The sequence below is a fragment of the Pseudorca crassidens genome, chromosome 19, assembly GCF_039906515.1.
Source record: "Pseudorca crassidens isolate mPseCra1 chromosome 19, mPseCra1.hap1, whole genome shotgun sequence".
Lineage (NCBI taxonomy): Eukaryota > Metazoa > Chordata > Mammalia > Artiodactyla > Delphinidae > Pseudorca > Pseudorca crassidens.
In genome coordinates, this window is record NC_090314.1 from 63,868,571 (window position 1) to 63,887,718 (window position 19,148).

A 19,148-nucleotide genomic window follows, 5' to 3' on the forward strand; every position below is an offset into this window, starting at 1 on the left:
GGTGGGCTCCAGAAATGGGTAATTCTGGGGATTTCCAGCTGCTGAATCCTGCCTCTACTCGGGGCTAGAGAGCTAAGACGTGCATCTTGTTGCTAAGGACGTTGCTGAGTAGTAACAGGATGTGAAAGCTTCTACCGTGTCTCCACCCTGTGGGTAACGGTCCTGACCCTCTCTCCTCAGCCCACACCCGGCAGCTAACCTAGAGGAGCAGGTGCTGACTCAGGCCACAGGTCGGTTCTCTGTCCAGCTCTCGAGATGCTGGTGCAGCCTCACCGCTGCAAAGGTGGTGACTGGCCTGGTGTCGTGTGGCAGGAACGAGGCCGGGGGACACGGAGGCTTCAGCGGGCTCACCGTGGCCGGGGTGCTCTCGGGAGTTTTGTTCTGGTTTTGCTGATGGTTCTGTTTCCATGGATGCGGGTCGCCTTTGCCTTTCAAGACCTTGGCCTTGGGTGTTCCTCTTCCCTGGCGTGAAACCGACAGACGGGTGGGGTCCCGGAGCGTCCTCGCTCAGGAGCTGAGTGGATTCAGCACTGCTGTGTCTTCAGCGTGTCATTGAAAACCAGGTGGTTGACATTTAGGCTAATTGCAGCCGACAGTGGCTTTGTCCACTTTGAGCAGGCGCTTTGCTTCCTCCCCGCCCACCCTGACATCCAGGCCCGCGGTCCAGGAAGGCTCCCTCGGGACTCCTGCCGACTGTCTGGCTGATTCACCGCATAAGCCTTTCCTTTTATTTTTTTTAAAGGAGATTTGGGTTGGTTTGTTAGAGCCAAGCTTGAAACAGCTTAGAGTCCTTTCTGGGTCCATTTAAGTCTAAGAATAACTGCCCGGGGGCGGCTGGAAGGCTGCAGGCCGCAGGGCGCTTGCACAGAAGTGTCCCTGCTGGGGGATTTTTGTCTGCTGTCACAGATGGCAGTTGGAGGTGTGACCCCCTACAGCCGTGTCACGGAAGTCCCAAGGCATCTTGGCCAATCTGGAGGCCTTGCTACCTCGAGGTATTCACACACAGATTGGGCAACTCTGACAGAAGCCGCAGGAGAGAAAGGCAAGCTGCAACTTCGTCCGCAGCCCTTTCCAGCACCAGGACTCCAGGGAGGGTGTTTCTGTTTCTCTTGTTGGTTCCTTTTCATCTGGATGTGGATTGAGATCTCTAGCCTAAAATAGAGCTTTGGGGATTGGAATAAAATGCCCTATTTTGAGAATAATTATAAATAGATTTGTGATTACAGATTTAAAGGGCCATAATTTTAAGATGTAAGAGAAGCTTACCGATCCAGACCTGTGGAAAACAAGTGAAATTCACAAGCTGCCCAGTGTCCTGTCTTCGTGGGCAAAGTCTTCCGAGCACAAAATGTCATCCAGTTGTCTCTGGGCTCCTCTCTGCTCAGGATCAGGGCTGTCGGGACCCTTTCAGGCTGCGGAATTTGGGTTCAGAAAATCAGCCTCCCTCACATTTTCTCCCAGCAGCTGACCCACACGCTGTATGAACTTGGAGAATGAATCCCATGACTGCTTGTGTAGAATTCTCTGTTAAAATGGTCTCCGCTTGCTTTTCTCACATTAGTACTTGAGAAAAGTAAAGTTTTCCAGTCATGATGGGTTATCTTAGAAGTTGAAAGGTGAACGGAGTCCAACCTGGTGGATGCCTTGGCATTTGGTCAGCCGGAACTCGGCTAACGAGTTGCTCAATGCTTTTACGCTTCGCCAGTAACCTTGGGCCTTCTGAATCATCAAGGAAAAGTACATGTCGTTACACATAGTTTTAGTGGCAAGTGGGTTTGGTTTTATTCTCATTTATGGAGTAACAGCGATCTGTGTATAAGGCGACCTGGTAACTGGCTGTTAGCACCGCAAACACTCGACTAACCAGCACCCCTGTGTCCCATCACCCCGTCCCGCGGATTGGCCGAAAGCAAAGGAAACACGTGAATATTGTGGAGCTGTTGCCACGATGCCACGTCTGGCCGCACAGACGCCACGAGGAAGAAGAGAGAAGGGTCACGGCCCCTGTGGTTTGACACGGTTCGTTGGGGAAGGGTTAGTTCCCGGCCCTGCAGGGGCCCGCGGCACACCTGCAGCCGCGAGCACCGAGCGCTACCCACCTTCCTTCCCGCCGTCTCTCCCCTGCTCTTTGTCTGCATTGTCAGCGGGGCCTGTGGTGCATGGAACCCACTTTGCTGTCCTCCTGTGTAGCTAGCACTTGCCCTGCTAACCTCGCAGTCTTTCTCCCTCTCCTGCCTTTCCCAGGGTGTCACGTCCGCCTCTTAGAGGTAGTGCTTCCGCCACCCTGTCCTCTCCCGCCTTCCCTCCCACAAAAACGTTTGCCCAGTTTCTGTGCCCCCCCCCGGCCTGAGACCCCAGCCGTGCTCCCCACTCTTAAGGATGCACTGTGTGTCCTGGTAGCTAGAAACTCGTGCCCACTGGGTCCTGTCCAAACGGCCACGGCGCCCCAGCAAGGAAAACGCTTGTGTGTCGACCACCCAGAGGATATTCCAGGCCTCCCCCATCGTCGCATTAGGTGCCTTTAAAGTTTTGCCAGGGAAATAGTGAAATCTCCTGTGAGTGATTCATGAGAAGTTGAAGCCAGTTTGGAAAGCAGCGCATGAACGGGAAGAGTGCATCTGGAAACTGACAACACAGTTTCCTTTCCTTCTGGTAACACGTATTTCTAATCACATACCAAGACCCAGTTCCAATCTGATTTGGGCATTACACCTACATTAGCGTGCATCAGTGCGACGTGCTTGCACTACGTGTGTGTGCTGATCTGCAAGATTAGTGTAAATACATCATGGGCTGAAATCACCAAATTGTTGTGATGTTCCACATGCCTGGCTTCATACTCCTACCTCTATTTCATGTTTTTCTCATTTCTTCCCAACTCATGTAATTGTTGTAACCTAATCAACCATTCTGTCCCCAAAGGATCCAATGGAATTTTTCAACTTGCATGTAAATTATTTTAAAAATCTGCTCTATTGTCGTTTCTGACAACACCGCTGTCTTTTGGGGAGCTGGTTAGGGCCACATACCAGCTGTGTTCTCAGTGTGTTGCTTTTGTTAATAATTTAAATTAGCCTGAGATTGTTACAGCATATTCATATTGGAAGCAAGTGGAAAATTTAAACGCTCGAACACTTGGGCACAAAATTTGCAAGAAGTCCCACCCCTACCCTAAGCTAGAATCAACATTAATAGTCTTTCCAAAGCACTGTACTAAAGAAAACATCTAATAAGTCATGTTTCTGAAGTTTCTCATCTCCAGAACTCGTACCTGACACTACAGGCGTGTCTCCTGAAGGGGCCGCGAGAGATTAGTGACCCAGGTGACTGGGAATGGGGAGGAAAACAATATTCTTTGAGGTTTCACAAGTCTTTGCAGAGTGTGGTAGCTGTCATGTCGCTGCCCTCCTGTTGTGTGTGTTTTAAAATGTTGTCACACGATGCGGCGTGTCCGCTTTCGAGGAACATCTCCAGGGGTCGGCCACTCCTGAGTATGCTGAGCCCCTGGGCGATGTTGCCCCCTGCCCCCCCCCCGCGCCCCCCGAGTGAAAACACCCTGCGTCCTCAGAGTAGGCAGGCGCCTCTGGGTCATCCCGGGCGTGGAGTCACCTCCTGCTTCCAGACGGACAGACCGCCTGCCGTCTGACACCCGTCATTTCAAATGAGGGCCCGTCTCCCTTCTCTGATGAGCTGGCCTCACACCTGGTCCTCGGATCCTAATCGTGGCCCAGAGGCCTTCTGAGTGCTGTGACGTGCCTGCGCAATGTCGTTCTGTCTCTGTTACTGTACTGGAAACTTCGTTATTCCACGGAGAGTTAATACACATACTACGGGGCTGTGTTTCCCAGCAGACAGGAGAAGCTGGTGCAAAACTCAGATGTGGCTGGAAAGGGAAATAGAGAGAAAGGAGAAGAAAGGACTAGAGTGAGGGCTTCACCTCCCTGGGCCCCTGCTGGCCGGTGACCGCGGCCCCTCCAGCTCCGGGGAGGGGCGTCCCCTCCAGAAGGACTGTCCTCCCCCGCCGGCCGGCAGCACCTTCCGGAGCCCCAGGCTGCCCGGGTTCAAACCCAGCCCCACCAGCCCAAGCCGTGTGGCCGTCCTAGTCCCCTCAGTGTGTCCAGGTCTAAAATGGGGACGATTCAAGTACCACCTCCTGGGGTTGGGTGGAGGCTTAAACGGTTGGTGTCACAAGTGCCCAGAACAAGGTGCACCGAGATGTGTCTGCCGCCCCTGTTGTTCTCGGCATCCTCCCTGCGTCCTGCCCCGGGCTCAGGGCTCAGGGCTCCAGCCCTAGTGGACGTGCCCCTGTGCATCAGTGTTTCCTGAGAAGCTGTCACCTAGTTAAAGGAACCTTCCTTTGTTGGGCTTTCTCAGCGGCTCGTGGGCCCGAGTCGGGGCCCTGGGTGCACCCGGCACACGGAGCCCTTCTCGGGGGAGCGGTTTCGGCCCCCGCCTGCAGCTGAGAAGGGAGACCCTCCTGCCCGGAGGCCACCTAAGACCAGGGGCAGGAGGTGCCGGCTGCGAAGCCTCTTTGCCAGCTCGCTTTGCGCTGGGTGTGTTTTATGTTTCCTGCACCTTTTGTTATGGGGTCTTAGGACAAGGAACCCAGGTGACTCTACCTGAGAAGGGAAATGTCACCTGGATGTGGGGAGGTCACCCTGTCCCGGCGGTGGCAGTGGGGTCCCGTCACTTGTTCACATCTTTTCGTGGCAGCACCCTCGCTGGCTTGTGAGCCAATCTTCTCCTTGTGGCTTTTTCTGAGCGTAGACCTGTCGGTGGTCAGTCCACGGCCGGCACCCCGGACCAGTGCTCTCAGCTGGCGTCTGGAGAGGAGCGTGTGACCAGTTGCCCCGGAGGGGGGCGACCCAGCCACCATCTCGGTCCTCACCGGGCCTGGTCCTTTTCCGAGCCACGTTTCCCCAGGTCCCGGCAGCCTGTGGGGACCCCTGGGGTCACGGTAACTGAATTCACTTACATTTTACTTCCCCGGCCTGTTGACACAAGACTCCCGTCCGTTTCCGGGGCAGAGACATCCTCTCCCCCGAAGCTCGTCCTCAAGGGCCTCCTCCGGGCCTGGAAACGAGACCCTCAGAGCAGACGCCGTGGCTTGCCGGCCGCGCGTCCTGAGGGTGGCTGGGAGCTCCCAGGCATTGGGGAGGGGCCTCGTCCCCTCGCGTCCTCTCCGCTCCGCCGCGGCTCGGGGTGCAATCCTTCCGGTACTGCAGCTCGGCAGCAGCTCCTGAGTAAACGGGGCGGGGGTCCCTACACAGGAGGAGGCGGGGAATTTGAGTCCGTTTTACAGATGAAGGAACCGAGGCCCCGGAGAGGCCAGCAGTGCCGGAGCTGGTCCTTCCCATCCATGTCGCCCCCCAGGTCCCCTGTCAGCCGATTACCATGTTGGGCGGTGGCGTGAGGGGACAGCCCAGAACAGCGCAGCTGCCGCCAGTCTCGGAAGCAGGTGTCCCATTGAGCTATAATTAGGTCCCTCCTTTTCAAAGACTGGTGCAGTTTAAAAACGCTCAGCGAAGATAGGATGAAATCGACGATTATGGAAATGTTGTGCTAAATTTAACTGCAGTCAGTCCCGCTTTCAAAATGCCTGCTGCTGTCAATTAGGGGCATCTTAGAAAAAATTTAAACTGAGCAAACGGATTCAGCGTTTTAGGGAAAGGATCATATTTTTTTCTGTCTTTACCTCCATGGGGATCAAGTTTCCAACCTCTTCTGCTAGGTGCCCGGTCCTTCCCACCTTGCCTGCAGCAGCTGAACGGCGATGAAATGTCTGGAACTTTCCCCAAGGATCTGGGCTTTATCGCCAGTTACGGTTTGGGTTTTTGTTGTTTGTTTTTCGGGAGCTGACATTCTGTGATCGCTTAGCGCCAGTTGACTTTCCTCAGGGGTGGCCATTTCACGGAATTCTGCCCTCCTGTGACTGTCCGCATTTCTTTATTTCCCAGGTTATTCTGTGCTTCTTCCTGTAAGATAGACACAGCGGGTCTCAGGCACCACACCAGCCAGCCCCCTCCACCCTCACAGCCTCCCTGTCACCACGTTTTGCATCTGTGGTTTGCAGAGTCTGGGCCCAGTCAGAGGTTTGGCAAGAGATTCAGGACACAGAGACGTCTAAAAGTGGTTGATTTTTGTTGTTTTCTAGAAATCACGTACATGGCGACTCTGAAACACACTCGGGCATCAGCGCACATTGCATAGGCATCGCGCAAAGGCCTGGTTCTCACGAGAGATCTGAGTCATCCTCTATAAAGGTAGAGCCGGGAAGGTGTAACTTGCAGCTCGTTTGTGCCACTTTGCAGCATCTAAGGGAACTTTACCTCTGTGGGGCCAGACTAGTAAACTTGGGCGTATTTCTGCTAAGAGTCCAGTCAAAATGCAGTCGGTCCAGAAAATAAATACCACAAGAGGGCAGTAAAGATTTGCAAATAAAAGAGCACGAAAACCTGCACCCAGAAGACAGCAGTGAACTTGACTCTGCACCTCTTTGTTTTTTGATGGGCATGAAGATGAGGTTCTCGCTTTGGGCTCCCAGCTGTTCCTTGATTTTAGGGAGTCATCATGGTCCTGCAAAGGGGAGGAGGCCCGGCGTTCCTTGAGGTCCCAGTGGTTCCTGCAGTCTGCTCGTGCCGAGTCCAGCCCACTTCACCTCTACTCCACTTTCTTAGCACAGAGAAGGCTCCCCCACTTCTAAGCAATATTGCCGGCAGTCTGGAAAGTCATCTACTTTGATGGCTTCGTGAGTTCATTCGGCTCTGACCCTGCCCCAGCCGACTTACAAAGCCGGTGCCGTGTTGACCCCAGAGGGGGGTGTTTGTAGCAGGAGAAGGATACAGGTTTCACAAAATTACTAAGTGCCCCAGATCCTTTGCCAGTGATGTGCTGTGGCTGTGAGCACTCCCCTTAGGGTTTCCTCTGAGGTTGGCCTTAGACGGGTGTGTGCCCTCAGCTCCCTGGTCTAAGGTTGGCCTTAGACGGGTGTGCGCCCTCAGCTCCCTGGTCAAAGGTTGGCCTTAGACGGGTGTGTGCCCTCAGCTCCCTGGTCAAAGGTTGGCCTTAGACGGGTGTGCGCCCTCAGCTCGCTGGTCAAAGACGGTCTTTTCCCAGATGGAACAACTTAGAAAGGATAAAGTTTTTGGTTCCAGCTCCTCACATAAGCCTGGATCCTCAGCCACTGGGGAGAACTAAGGTCGGCAGCCTTTCCAGGACCTTTGTAGCAGGTGACACCAGTCGTACTATTACCTGATGGTCGTGGATGAGCCTGCCTGAGGTGTGTGTCAGCGATCAACGGACAAATCTGGGAGATGGGGGGGAACTAGGTTGCCTGCAGAAAAACAGCGCAGCCAGACCCCAGAGAGAGGTGTGTAACACCCGGTTCCTGATGAACCAGACGCTTTGCATTTTCCACGGTGGGCAAAGTGCTGATGTGCCACCGGTCCAGCGTGTCTCCCGGGAGTGTGGCTCGGTTGCCATGACAACAGAGGCCTGCCGGCTGCCTGCGAGTGCAGCAGCAGCGACAGCCTGAGTGGACGTGTCCGTTCAAATGCTTCTCATTCCGAAAATGACTTAATGCGGTTTCCCCAGAAATGTTTGCTCTACCGAACAAGTACTCCGCTCGCCACGCTGTCTGGCTGCAAGGCAGCTTTTTCCGGTGCTGGTCGTGGAAGAGGCTGAGTAGTAATTTAGTTCAAGTGCATCTGAGGTTCTTAATTGCTGCCGTCCTGCTCGCTTAGCGAGGAGAGCGACGTTGGGTTTGGATCTAACTGCAAATGAGGATGAACGGTTTGGGAACCTGCGTGACTGAGGGTAGGAGTCGGCGAACTGCAGCCCACAGGCCAGATCCTGGCTGCTGCCTGTTTTTGTGAATAAGGTCTCATTGGAACACAGCCATGCTCGTTCACCCGAGAGCTCATTCACGTAGCTCTCACACTGCAGCGGCAGAGCTGAGTAGCTACGACGGAGACGGTATTTGGCTTGCAAAGAAAACACTTAATCTCTGTCCCTTTATGGAAAACGTTTGCCTACCCTAGATATAGGAGGGTGAGCACTGAATTCAAAGATCAGGGTGTTGGATTCAGAAGCTAGGGAGGAAAATTGATTTAGACACATCCACTAGGCCCCCTGGCCCAGCTTCCTCATCTGTAACACGGGTGGCCTTGAGTAGCTTCTTTCCAACTTCTTTCAAATACTAAAAGCTCCCTCAGTCTTAGCACCGGGGAATGACCCTCTGCGGGATGCCCCAGGGCCCTGTCTCAAGGACTGACGCAGAGGAGGGTAGCGTTCTTCTCTTCCCCCGCCCGGTGCGGTCATGACCCAGCTCCGTGGCCCTGCGGGGCAGAGTTAGCTTTCTGGACAGGAGCATCTTCAACTGGACCATAGGCAGGTCTGACCTTTTCAAGGACTTTCTGTGGCTGCAGGGCTCTGGTTCTGAGGCCCCTGCCCACAGCTGAATGGCACACGCCTGTGATTTGCTGTCTCCCCGTGATTCCCAAATCCAGGAGAGGACTCTAGTGGGCAGGTGTCCACACAGGTGTGTAGGAGGACACAGGCTGCAGGGAGGTTGCAGTTGCAGTTTGGATTGTACTGCCGAGTCGAGGACGTGGGGTTACTTGAGGGGTTCGCTTACCCAAGAACCACTGTTAAACTCTCTGAGCCAATTAGCTTCTCTCCCAAGACTGCTCTCCGTGTTACCTGGAGGTGAAGGTGTGCTTCCATCTTGGCGGCTGACATAAAGCACAGAGACGAAGCCAACTCTGAAAAGGAAGTGCTATTCGGGCTTCCAACTGCGGAATCAGACACGGGACCTAAAAGGAACCAAGATCCTGCCTTCAGGGATGAGCCTGCCCTGAGGCTTTGGGTTCCCCCCCTTTCTCTCTGACTTTCCGTGGCCAGATTTGAATGTCCGGCCTTGTGTACCAGCCTTTGCAATACCAGGACCCCTTGACCCGGCAATTCCACAGCAGGAGCCTATCCTGGGGAGATCGGGGTTGCACAGAGATGTGGATTACAAAATTGTTCATCTGCACGTTGATGACAGTGAAAATTGGAAACAACCTAGGTGTCCAACACTAGGGGAATAGTTAGACCAAGTGCAGGAGAGCCACACAGTGGTGCGGGGGGCATCATACAGTCCCTAAAGCCACGCGGTAGAAGAGCGCCTGTAGCTTAAAAAGATCACATCGTACACGGGAAAGACAGGTTACAAACAATAGAATTGTGTGCAGGTCAAATACGAAAACATGAGGAGAGAGGATTAGAAGCGTATCTCACAAAATGTTCACAGTGATTATCTCGTGATTAAAATAATGGATATTTTAAGTTGCCTTTTTTTTAACTTATCCATGCCAGTTAAATTTTCTAAGCTGAACACGTATTACTTTTATAACAAGAAGCAGCATTCTTATAGAAATTATTTAAAAGCAATAACTCTGCCTTTTATAAAGTTTCATATTAGAAGGAATTGCCTTCCCCAATCCTTCCATTCAGTCTGGAAGTATTTGAGGATCACTCCACCCTGGGCTCTCTCCTGGGCACTGGAGACACATCAGTGAACAGAACAGATGAGGTTCCCGCCCTCCTTCTGACAAAGGGAGAAAGAAATATATAAATAGGTAGTGAGGAGAGCTTGAGGGACGACAGGGCGCCACGTTGAAGCCTCGAGGGTAAGGCATCACCTGAGCAGAGATGGGAAAAGCCCTGCCCGTGTGGGCAGAGAAGGAGAAAGTGCAGAGACCCTCGGGCAGCAAGCATGCCTGGCATGTTCCAGAAGATGAAAAATTATTTAGCCAGAGAGCAGCAGGTGTTTTATTTACTCGGACTGTGCTACCCAGGAGGCTCTAATGCCCATTAAGTAGCATCATCTTAACCCGTTGCCCACTTACTGAGTCGAGGTAATAGCCGTGACTTGTGACTTGTGAGAAATACACAGGACGTGCTCCATTAACAGTGTCATGGAAAACGCCTTCCTTTGTGGTTTTCTTCTCCTGAAACCACTTGATTTCTCTTATAAAAGAAGAAAAAATGTATTAAAGTGTAGTTGATTTACAACGTTATGTTAATTTCTGCTGTACAGCAAAGTGATTCAGTTATACATATGCATGTTCTTTTTTCATATCTTTTCCACGTGGTTTATCACAGGATATTGAATATAGTTCCCTGTGCTTATACAGTCGGACCTTGTTCATCCATCCTATATACGCTAGTGTGCACCTGCTAACCCCAAACTCCCAGTCCCTCCCTCCCCGACCCGTTCCCCTCGGCAACCACCAGTCTGTCCTCTGTGTCTGTGAGTCTGTTTCTGTTTCGTAGACAAGTTCGTTTGTGTCATATTTTAGATTCCACACGTAAGTGGTAGGTAATTAACGTTGCTCTGGTTGCAGGTGAGCACGTCACCTTAGAGGCAGGATGCTGTGTGGGGCCCGTGGTTATACGTGGCCTGGCTCTTTCTGTTACCCACGCCCTGGTTGATGGAGCAGAGCACCAAAGCACCATCAGTCTTACATTGCCAGGTTGTTCAGATGTACAGATACAGACACAGAACATTTTTATAGCAGAAAAAAATTGTAGAAGAAGTTTACAATTATTCTTCTGCCCCTACACCTGGTCGTTGTTGGCCTGTCTGCCCTCGGAATCTTAGAATAGGAAGAACCTTCTGTCGCCAGGTCCTCTCTACACTTTACAGACATCTATGGTAAATACATTCATCACAGCCATATTTTCTACTATGCTAGCAAATACTGTGTGTGTTATTGGAAACACTTCTACCAGATAGGAACGACTAGAATGTAGTTAAGCGGGAAAGCAAACTTCAGGGGGTCCCCAAAGGCTGTGTGCTTGCAGGGCAGACCCACTGGGGACCTCTGCGGTATTCCGACTCGCTCTGTGTGATTTATAGAAACGCCACGCCAGGAGTCCTTTAAATTGTGAACCCCTTCAATGAGGGCAGGCGGTTATGACTTCACAAGAACATATCTGTCGTATAAAATGAGACACATGTTGGCTATTAGTAAATTTTCCGATGGGGAAAGAGTACTGCCTGTTCTCGAGTCCTGGTGATCCAGTTAGCACCATGATACCAGACTGGGCCTCACGCTGATATGCCATCTTTCAAGGAACCTAAGGATCCTGGGTTCTCAGTTGTTTAATCATAGCCGATAAACCGTGCTGTGTTTCAGTCTAATTGAAAAAAAAGAAGGGCACGCTAAGGCTTCAGCATTTAAAGTCACTATTCTATTCTGCAACTCTATACATAGTTTCCATTTGTATTTCCTCTTTTAAAACTTTCTATGCCATTTTAATAAGTTGAGGTCTTTTCCTGCACCTAGTCCTAGCCCAGCCTCTTCGGGGGCTACATAAGATTCTTCAGAAATCGGGGTGAGCAGTTGCTGAGACCCGTTTCCTGTCCTGCCCACCAGGAGGGCATGGAAGCCCCCGGGGACATGCCTCGACCTCCCCACAGGTCCCGAGCCCCAAGAAGAAGGTACAAGTGTGTGTTGAGGTCCTCCCGGAAGCCGGCTCTGCCACAAGGTTTTGAGAACGAGAATTCAGCTGGGAACGGGGCTCAGCCCTGCCGGGGAAACGTGGCATGACGTGACATCTGTGACAGCAGCTGTGGGCCAGTCCAGGCAGGCACGGGGGCGCAGAGCCAGAGGTTCGGGGCACGTGGACCGGTCACAGACCGAGTCGGCCCCAGGTTGGAGATCCCAGGATGGAGACATCAGGGTGACAGAGGGGTGCCGCTTGAGCTGGATTTGGGGACAAACCAGACAGCAAGGCGCCAACCAAAGACCTGAGGCCGGACAGACGGCCAGAGGGGCGGCGGGTAAGGTCCGAGCTAGGCCAGCCGGGGCTCCTCGTCCACTGGGGGGGCTCGGCCTTTCTCTCCGCCAGACGGGCCGTCGGGGACCAGGACGGGATCCCCTGGAAGAGGATCCCTGCAGGCAGCGGACGGGGGGTAGGGTGGAAGCGGGGAGACCAGCGAGTGGCAAGGGGGGTGGTGACCGGACTGGCCAGAGAGGTCGAGGAGGAGGCCCTGAGGAGAGGGCGGATTCTGGACGAGTCTGGAGGCGGATCTGGTGTGACAGGGTCGCTATCGAGTGAGACGTCAGTCACGTAAAGACGCAGTAAATAAATGGTTGCCAGCAGCCCTGGGAGCTGCTAGGAGGAGACCAGGGCGCCACGGGGGAGAAGGGCAGGACTGCGTGACAGGCGAGCTGGACCCTGGGGAGGGGCACAGGCCGGGGCAGAGCCGCACGCAGACAGCCTGGGGGGACGGGTGAGAAGGCGGGGGCCGGGCCAGTGCTCACGCCCCTCCTGGGGTCCTCAGCCCTCCGGCCCCCAGGCCTTGCTGCCGCCCCCAGAGACGCGGCTCCCGAGGGGCCCACCGGGGTCTCCTCCACCCCAGGTCAGGCCCGCCCAGAATAATGAGATTCTGAGCTCGTGGGATTTTCTGCTGTTCGGAGAGCTGCTTTGAAAGGCCAGAGCTGCGGTGGCCGCAGGGCCTGGGCGGGGGGCAGCCTGGGTGGCGGGCTGAGGCCGAGGGGTCTGTGGGGCGAACTGCACTCGGGGGCAGGGCTGCTGCCTGAGGGCCCCAGGCTGCTTCTTCCTCCGGCCACCTGGGGCTGGGGGCCTCCCCGCGCTGGGGGCCGACCGTGGCCACGGGCTCGTGGTCCGCCTTGGAGTCAGGGTCGCTCATGGCCAGTCGTCCATCCCAGACCCCACACGCTGATTTCAGAGCAGCATCCGGCTTCAGAGGTCCCCGAGCACCTGACTGCAGGGGTGTCCTGTCCCTGGAATGAGACCGAGGCCGTGGCCCTGGTACAGGCGGCGGATGCGGGCTTGGGAGCCCCGCGGCAGGTTGGAGGCCTCGCTGCAGCAGCCCGTGTCCCCTCCTGCACTGGAGTTGAAGCGCCAGAGGAGGGAGGGGCTGGACGGCTGGGCAAGGCCACCGGGGCCCCAGGGGCACCTGCTCAGGGCCTCAGCCGCGCTCGGCGGCAGCAGGCACGTTCCTGCTCCCTCTCGGCCGTTCCAGCACCTCGAGCGTGAGGCCGCCGCATGTGGGCCTTTCAGACGTCGTCGTGAAGGTCCCGATGAAATTAAGGTCTCTGTGCCGCTTTCGGATCCCTTGTTTCTTTGTGGCCATCGGAAGAGCGGACTAGAGGGGCACAGTCGGTGTTCCCGTCTTGCGCTTGCTGATTATCTAAATTTGGGCACAAACGAGAAGGCTTAAGGTGGACTCGTTCTTGGGCCGATGTTTGGAGGACGGGGCTGGTCCTGCAGCTGAGGGGGTGAACGTAACCCACGTGGTGACGTCCTGGCTCCTCACAAGTCTGTCTGAAAGCTCCTTCCACCCTCTGCCAACGGGGAGGCCTGCTGAGGGCTCCTTCAGGTTTCGTTTCTCTGGAGCATCTGTGTTTCCAGTGGTCCCAGGTTCACACGTCTTTCCCGCCACCTCGCACGTGCGCTGTCACTAGGGCCCTAGTACAACTGCCTTAAATACTTCCAGCCTTGAAGCAAAAGAGTTGGGCCATCCTTCCCCCATGTTTTAGTGCCTCTGCTTAGATGGGTTCACTCAGTTCATCCGAGCTGGCACTCAAGCCCCAGGGTTTGATCTCTCTATGAATGGGTTATTTTGATCAGAGAAAAGCGTCACCTAACAGCCCAGCATGTGATGAACACGATCGGGCTTCACTTCTTTCTTCCTTCTACCATAATGCTGAGTGCACAGCTCGTGCCGAGTGCGGGGCCGGGCCTGGGGCTGCGGAGGCGGCTGACGGGCTCCTTCTGCAAACGCAGACCCCCCAGCAGAGCCGGCTGCAAGCAGCTCACTCAGTAACTGTGCGTGAGGGGCTCCTGCGCATGGGGAGGGTGGGTGATTCCTCGAGAGCCTCCTCTGCTGCTAAAGAAGTAATCCACGTTTCCGCCCAAGGGCTGGGGCCGCTCTGGTCATACACAACAGCTCTCGAGAGCCTTCTCCACCTCCTGCCATCTCCCTGGGAGCCAGAGCTGCCCTTGCTCAGATCTGCTGGACCCCCTCATTAAGAACAGGGCCAGAGCCCCAGAGTCTTTGCCGTTCGGCTCAGGGCTGCCTTTCCAGCTGCTGACCGGCAACCGGCACCTCCCCGGCAGGTGGATTTCAGCCTGTGGGGAAGCCCGCACCTGCTCCAGCGCCTCCACGGTCTCCCCCACCAGCCCAGATGCCCCGTGTGGTCCCCTTGCCTTGTCTTCTCTGCACCTTTCACCTCTGACCTGAGACTCTAACTCCCCGTGAGAGTATCGAGGGGTGGTCTTTACACAGCATGAGTCTAGTGGATGAGAACTCCTTGGGGTAACTCACAGGTCACGACCCAGGAATCTTTCAGGTGCAAAGAGCACTGTGGGCTTCGTGGGAAACCAGATGCTCTTACGTCACCATTCTTCACGAGTCCAGCTCTTTACCTAAAAAAAAACCCAAAAAAACCAACCCTCTGTTCTTCTTCCTGCGCCTTTCAAAGTAGCAATAACTCGCCCCCGCGGCCTGCCATTTAAGCAGGTTTTCTCCAGAGGACACACTCTCCCTTCCTGCATGGGTTTCTGCAGATTAATCTTAAGTTGGAAAATCTGCAAATAAGGAAAGCATCAGTACACAGTTTATTTCTTTTATTACACTAACTGTCACAAAGCCCCGTTTTCCCCAAGAAGTTAACCTTTCCATCCCTGGGTGAGAATTAACCCTCCCTTTGCCAGAGTCCTGTGACTTGGTTCTCGGTTAAAGACATAAAGAGTCGGGCTTCCCTGGTGGTGCAGTGGTTAAGAATCTGCCTGCCAATGCAGGGGACACGGGTTCGAGCCCTGGACCGGGAAGATCCCACATGCTGCGGAGCAACTAAGCCTGTGGGCCACAACTACTGAGCCTGCACTCTAGAGCCCGCGAGCCACAACCACTGAGCCCGCGCGCCTAGAGCCCGTGCTCCGCAACAAGAGAAACCACCGCAATGAGACCTGCGCACCGCAGTGAAGGGTAGCCCCTGCTCGCCGCAACTAGAGAAAGCCCGCGCACAGCAACAACCCAAATGCAGCCCAAAAATTAATTAATTAATTAAAAAAAGACATAGTCGTCTTGTGATGAGTACGGGCAACCCTTTGCTCCTTTGAAAACGTTGCCGTTAGGGTGAGTATAGCCACGGAGGTAGGAAGAGATGCTTCGTCACCCTGGTTCCCTCTCCCACCCCATCCCATCCCCACACAGTACCCAGCTGAGCCACAGAGTTTTCTGTCACTTTTTGCCCTGGGAGAACGACTGACGGTTTTCACGTGTGTGCTTGTTGTTTAGAAAGCCAAGCTCGGCCCTGCTGGCTACAAAGGCATTAGTCCTGACAGGAGACAGCCTTCCAACAACCTCGACAGAGTGAAACTCACCGACTTCAACTTCCTCATGGTGCTGGGCAAGGGCAGCTTCGGGAAGGTAAGAGAGCCGGGTCCACGACGGGGCCAGGCTTTGGCAGAGAACTTTGGGGTCAGTCCTGTTCTCCCCGAGGATTCCAGAGCAGCCCTTCAGATTCCCTGTGCTCTGCACACGTTTCCCGGTGGTTTCCCACTTCCATTTCATTAAAAGCAACTGTATCCAAAAAGCCACACGAGGCTCCTGGTGTGTCTCCGTTTCTGGGCGCATGACGGAGTGGGTTCTCCAGAATGTTGGACGAGTAGTTTTCACAACTAAAAATTAAACGTTGGGGCTTCCCTGGTGGCGCAGCGGTTGAGAGTCCGCCTGCCGATGCAGGGGACGCGGGTTCGTGCCCCCGTCCGGGAAGATCCCACATGCCGCGGAGCGGCTGGGCCTGTGAGCCATGGCCGCTGAGCCTGTGCGTGCGGAGCCTGTGCTCCGCAACGGGAGAGGCCACAACAGTGAGAGGCCCGCGTACCACAAAAAAAAAAAAAAAAAAATTAAATGTTGACTCATAGTAAGCAAACGTAATCATTAACAGATGCTGAACTGGGTTTCTTCAGTGGCCGGCCTGTGTACCTACGTTTGCTTCTCTGGCCCCATATCTCATGGTAGATCCAGGCACTGATTTTGATCCTGCCCCCTTTTTTCTGGACTTGGCTCCTGACTTGTGAGAAGGGTACAAAGGTCAGTCACATTTGTGCTCTGAGGACGCTCCTGTAACACGTGCCTGACGCAAGACTCCTGCAGAGCACGTCGAGTATCCCTTTCAGCGGCTGCAGTGGCGCCCTCGTGTGGCGACAGCCCGCACGGAGTCTAAACCTCGGCAGCGTAGAAACTAGGCAGCCTGAGGAATTCCCGTGCGGCGACGAGCAGTATTTCAAAACCGGCACACGGGGTGGAGCCTTATTAACAGCGACGAGCCCCACGCACGGCCTGAGCGGCTCCCCGCCCCCATGCCGGCCGTGTGCCGGGAGCGTTCAGGCTGCCCTCGGTCTGCCCGCAGGTGATGCTGGCGGACAGGAAGGGGACGGAGGAGCTGTACGCCATCAAGATACTGAAGAAGGACGTGGTGATCCAGGACGACGATGTGGAGTGCACCCTGGTGGAGAAGCGGGTGCTGGCCCTGCCGGACAAGCCCCCGTTCCTGACGCAGCTGCACTCCTGCTTCCAGACGGTGGTAAGGGCCCTCGGGAGCTGCCCCCAACCGCACAGGGTCCTCGGAGTCCGAGCCAGCCTTCCGCCTGGGAAGAGGCTGGGAACAGACGAAGCGTGGGGACCTCTCAGCCCCACGTCCTCCTCTGCCGAGCAGCCCGGGTACCACTGGCGGATTCGGGGCATCCCCCTCTGTGATGTGCCCTACTTAGAGAGTTAGTGTTAGTTCCATTTAGTTCCGTGAAAGCTTAGAGCAAAGGTTTCCTAAACACGCACCGGGCAGTGTTAAGACTTAGAGAGACAAAACAGTAACTCACAGTCCTGGCTCATTAGGACCCCCGGTCCAGGTGTCAGAGCATCAGGAGACCCACCCTCGTGACAGAGTATGTTCTGGAATGCGCACAGCAGGGGGTGGCCGCCTGGCCTGTTTTGTATGGCCTGTGAGCTCTGAGAAAGGTTTAGACAAAGGACTGTTCTGTAACGTGCGAGCATTAGATGAAATTCTGATTTCAAGGTCCATGAATAGTTTTCTTGGGACACAGCCCTGCCCCTTCACTTACCCAGCATCTGCCGCTTTCATGCTGCAAAGGCAGAGCTGAGTAGTTACCAGACACACACAGAGCCTAAAGTATTTACTTGGGCCCTTTACAGGAAATGTTTGCTGAGCCCTGCCGTGTAGGTTAACTAAAGAGAGGACACAACAATCTCCAAAGCGCTAGTTAGCTGGTCGTGGGACCCTGGCGTGGTGCTTGCGAGTAACCTACAAGAAATAGAAACTCGGCACCACAGTGAGGCCATTCCCAAAGACGGGCTCTGCACGCCTCCGCGGCTGTCCTCCTGCAGATGTGGCTCAGTACTCAGTAGCCGTCATGGCTACTCGCAGAGCAGCACCCTGGAGCCTCGGGTGGACAGTGGGGCCGCAGGGTCGGGGCCCGGCCACTGAGGGTCAGCCTGCTGCCGGCAGCCGGCCGGCCCTCTGCTCCCAGAGGCAGCTCCTAGGTAGCGCCAAGGGGGGAAGTTAGCGATATGCCGAGAAGAGAAAGAAACCCAGCCCAGATCCCGTAACCCTGGTTACACTGATGAAGCTCTGGAAAGCTACAAAGCAGAGAAATAAAATTGAAATGAAAGTTTGTAACAGGAAAGCGAGAGATTGAAGCTCCCAGAGCCGTTTCCCTGGCTGTTGGCAGCAGCTGCATCATTTTTCTTTCTTCCGGTGCACTGCTCTGATGTGTACTAACCTCTGTGAAATGGTGGTGTTTTCTGGAAGAGAGCAGAGGTCAGCTGTTACCTGTGCCGTGCAGTTACTTCCTCCTGCACCCACTCAGTCTCCCTGTCTGTCCCAGCGTGTTGTCCTCATAAATACGCAGGTTTACTTAGTTCTGTGATGTACGCGCTTCATGGGGCCAGCACTTGGCATATCAGTGACAGAGAAAATGAAAAACAACACTTGGGCATGAAGAGAACATTGGGTTAACCTCTCCACGTACAGTCCCGTCCCTCACAGTGAGCATCACTGAGCATGTGTAATGTACAAGCACGACCTCACCACGAGTTTGCTGTCAGGAGCGTCTGGGTAAACACGTTACTTTACCGTGGCATTGCCTCCCAGACATTGCGAACCAGGACACTGGTTAAGACGAAGTAATTGGCCCATATGGACCCTTCACGCCGTCCCTAACTTAGAAGTGTATTCTGCGTGTAGGAGAAGAGGGAAGGTTGGAGGCCGTTCCTCTGATTGGGAGCAGACAGGTTGACGTAACCCGTCGTTTCAGGGTTACGTCGTGACTCTGTGCGTCCCAAGGGCCTCACGCGATAGGGCTTATTACTTATTCTTTATTTGGGGGAGAAAACCGGGACCGACTCTACTGGGCACACCCGCCAGTGTGGCCCACGTTTTACTAATGAGACAGCAGAGCACCGTTGGGAGAGTAGAGGCCGCCACCCTGCTGCTGTCAGCCTGCTCACCTGTCAACCTTGGTCCTCAGGATCGGCTGTACTTCGTCATGGAATACGTCAACGGCGGGGACCTCATGTACCACATCCAGCAAGTAGGAAAATTTAAGGAACCGCAAGCAGTGTGAGTAGTTTGTAGTTGAGCCCCTGAACGTAGACCGCGTGGCACTCCCACCCGGGAGCCTCTGCCGGGGGGATCTGGAGGCAGGGCTGTGCCCGGTTTGGGGTGGAATACCGTCACCTTCCCGGGGGCAGGTTGGTTGACAGGGTCCACCTAAACGTCTCCTCCGGAGCAGTTTATTCCACTTCCGGCAAGCTGGAGATGCAGGTGTATAGATGCCCTGTCACCCCATTCCACGCCTGTCAATCGAGCCATTCACTCATTAATTGAACAAATAAAGGGGCTCTGGGTGATGGGCCGAGCAGAGGGCCTGGCTGGGGAACAAGAGAGCCTGGAAGGGGCCTCAGGGGGGCCTGGCAGCATCAGGTGAAGTTTCCACGGGGCCCTGGCCAAGAGGAGATGGAAGGATGGCCGGCGGAGGCCGGGCAGGTGACAGTCTGTGTAGAGGACACAGGCTGGAGCCTAAGCCTAGCCAGTGCATGGAGAGAC

General features: G+C 54.7%; 1 protein-coding gene across 4 annotated transcripts in view; it reads left to right on the plus strand.

Moving 5' to 3' along the window:
• PRKCA (protein kinase C alpha) overlaps positions 1-19,148 on the plus strand; it is a 365,590-nt gene that overhangs the window by 302,607 nt on the left and 43,835 nt on the right. For all 4 annotated transcript variants that reach the window (XM_067717472.1, XM_067717473.1, XM_067717475.1 and 1 more), the window contains 3 exons: positions 15,320-15,451; positions 16,437-16,610; positions 18,571-18,662. In XM_067717472.1, the coding sequence (XP_067573573.1) occupies positions 15,320-15,451; positions 16,437-16,610; positions 18,571-18,662 (398 nt within the window). The remainder of the gene's footprint in view (positions 1-15,319; positions 15,452-16,436; positions 16,611-18,570; positions 18,663-19,148) is intronic.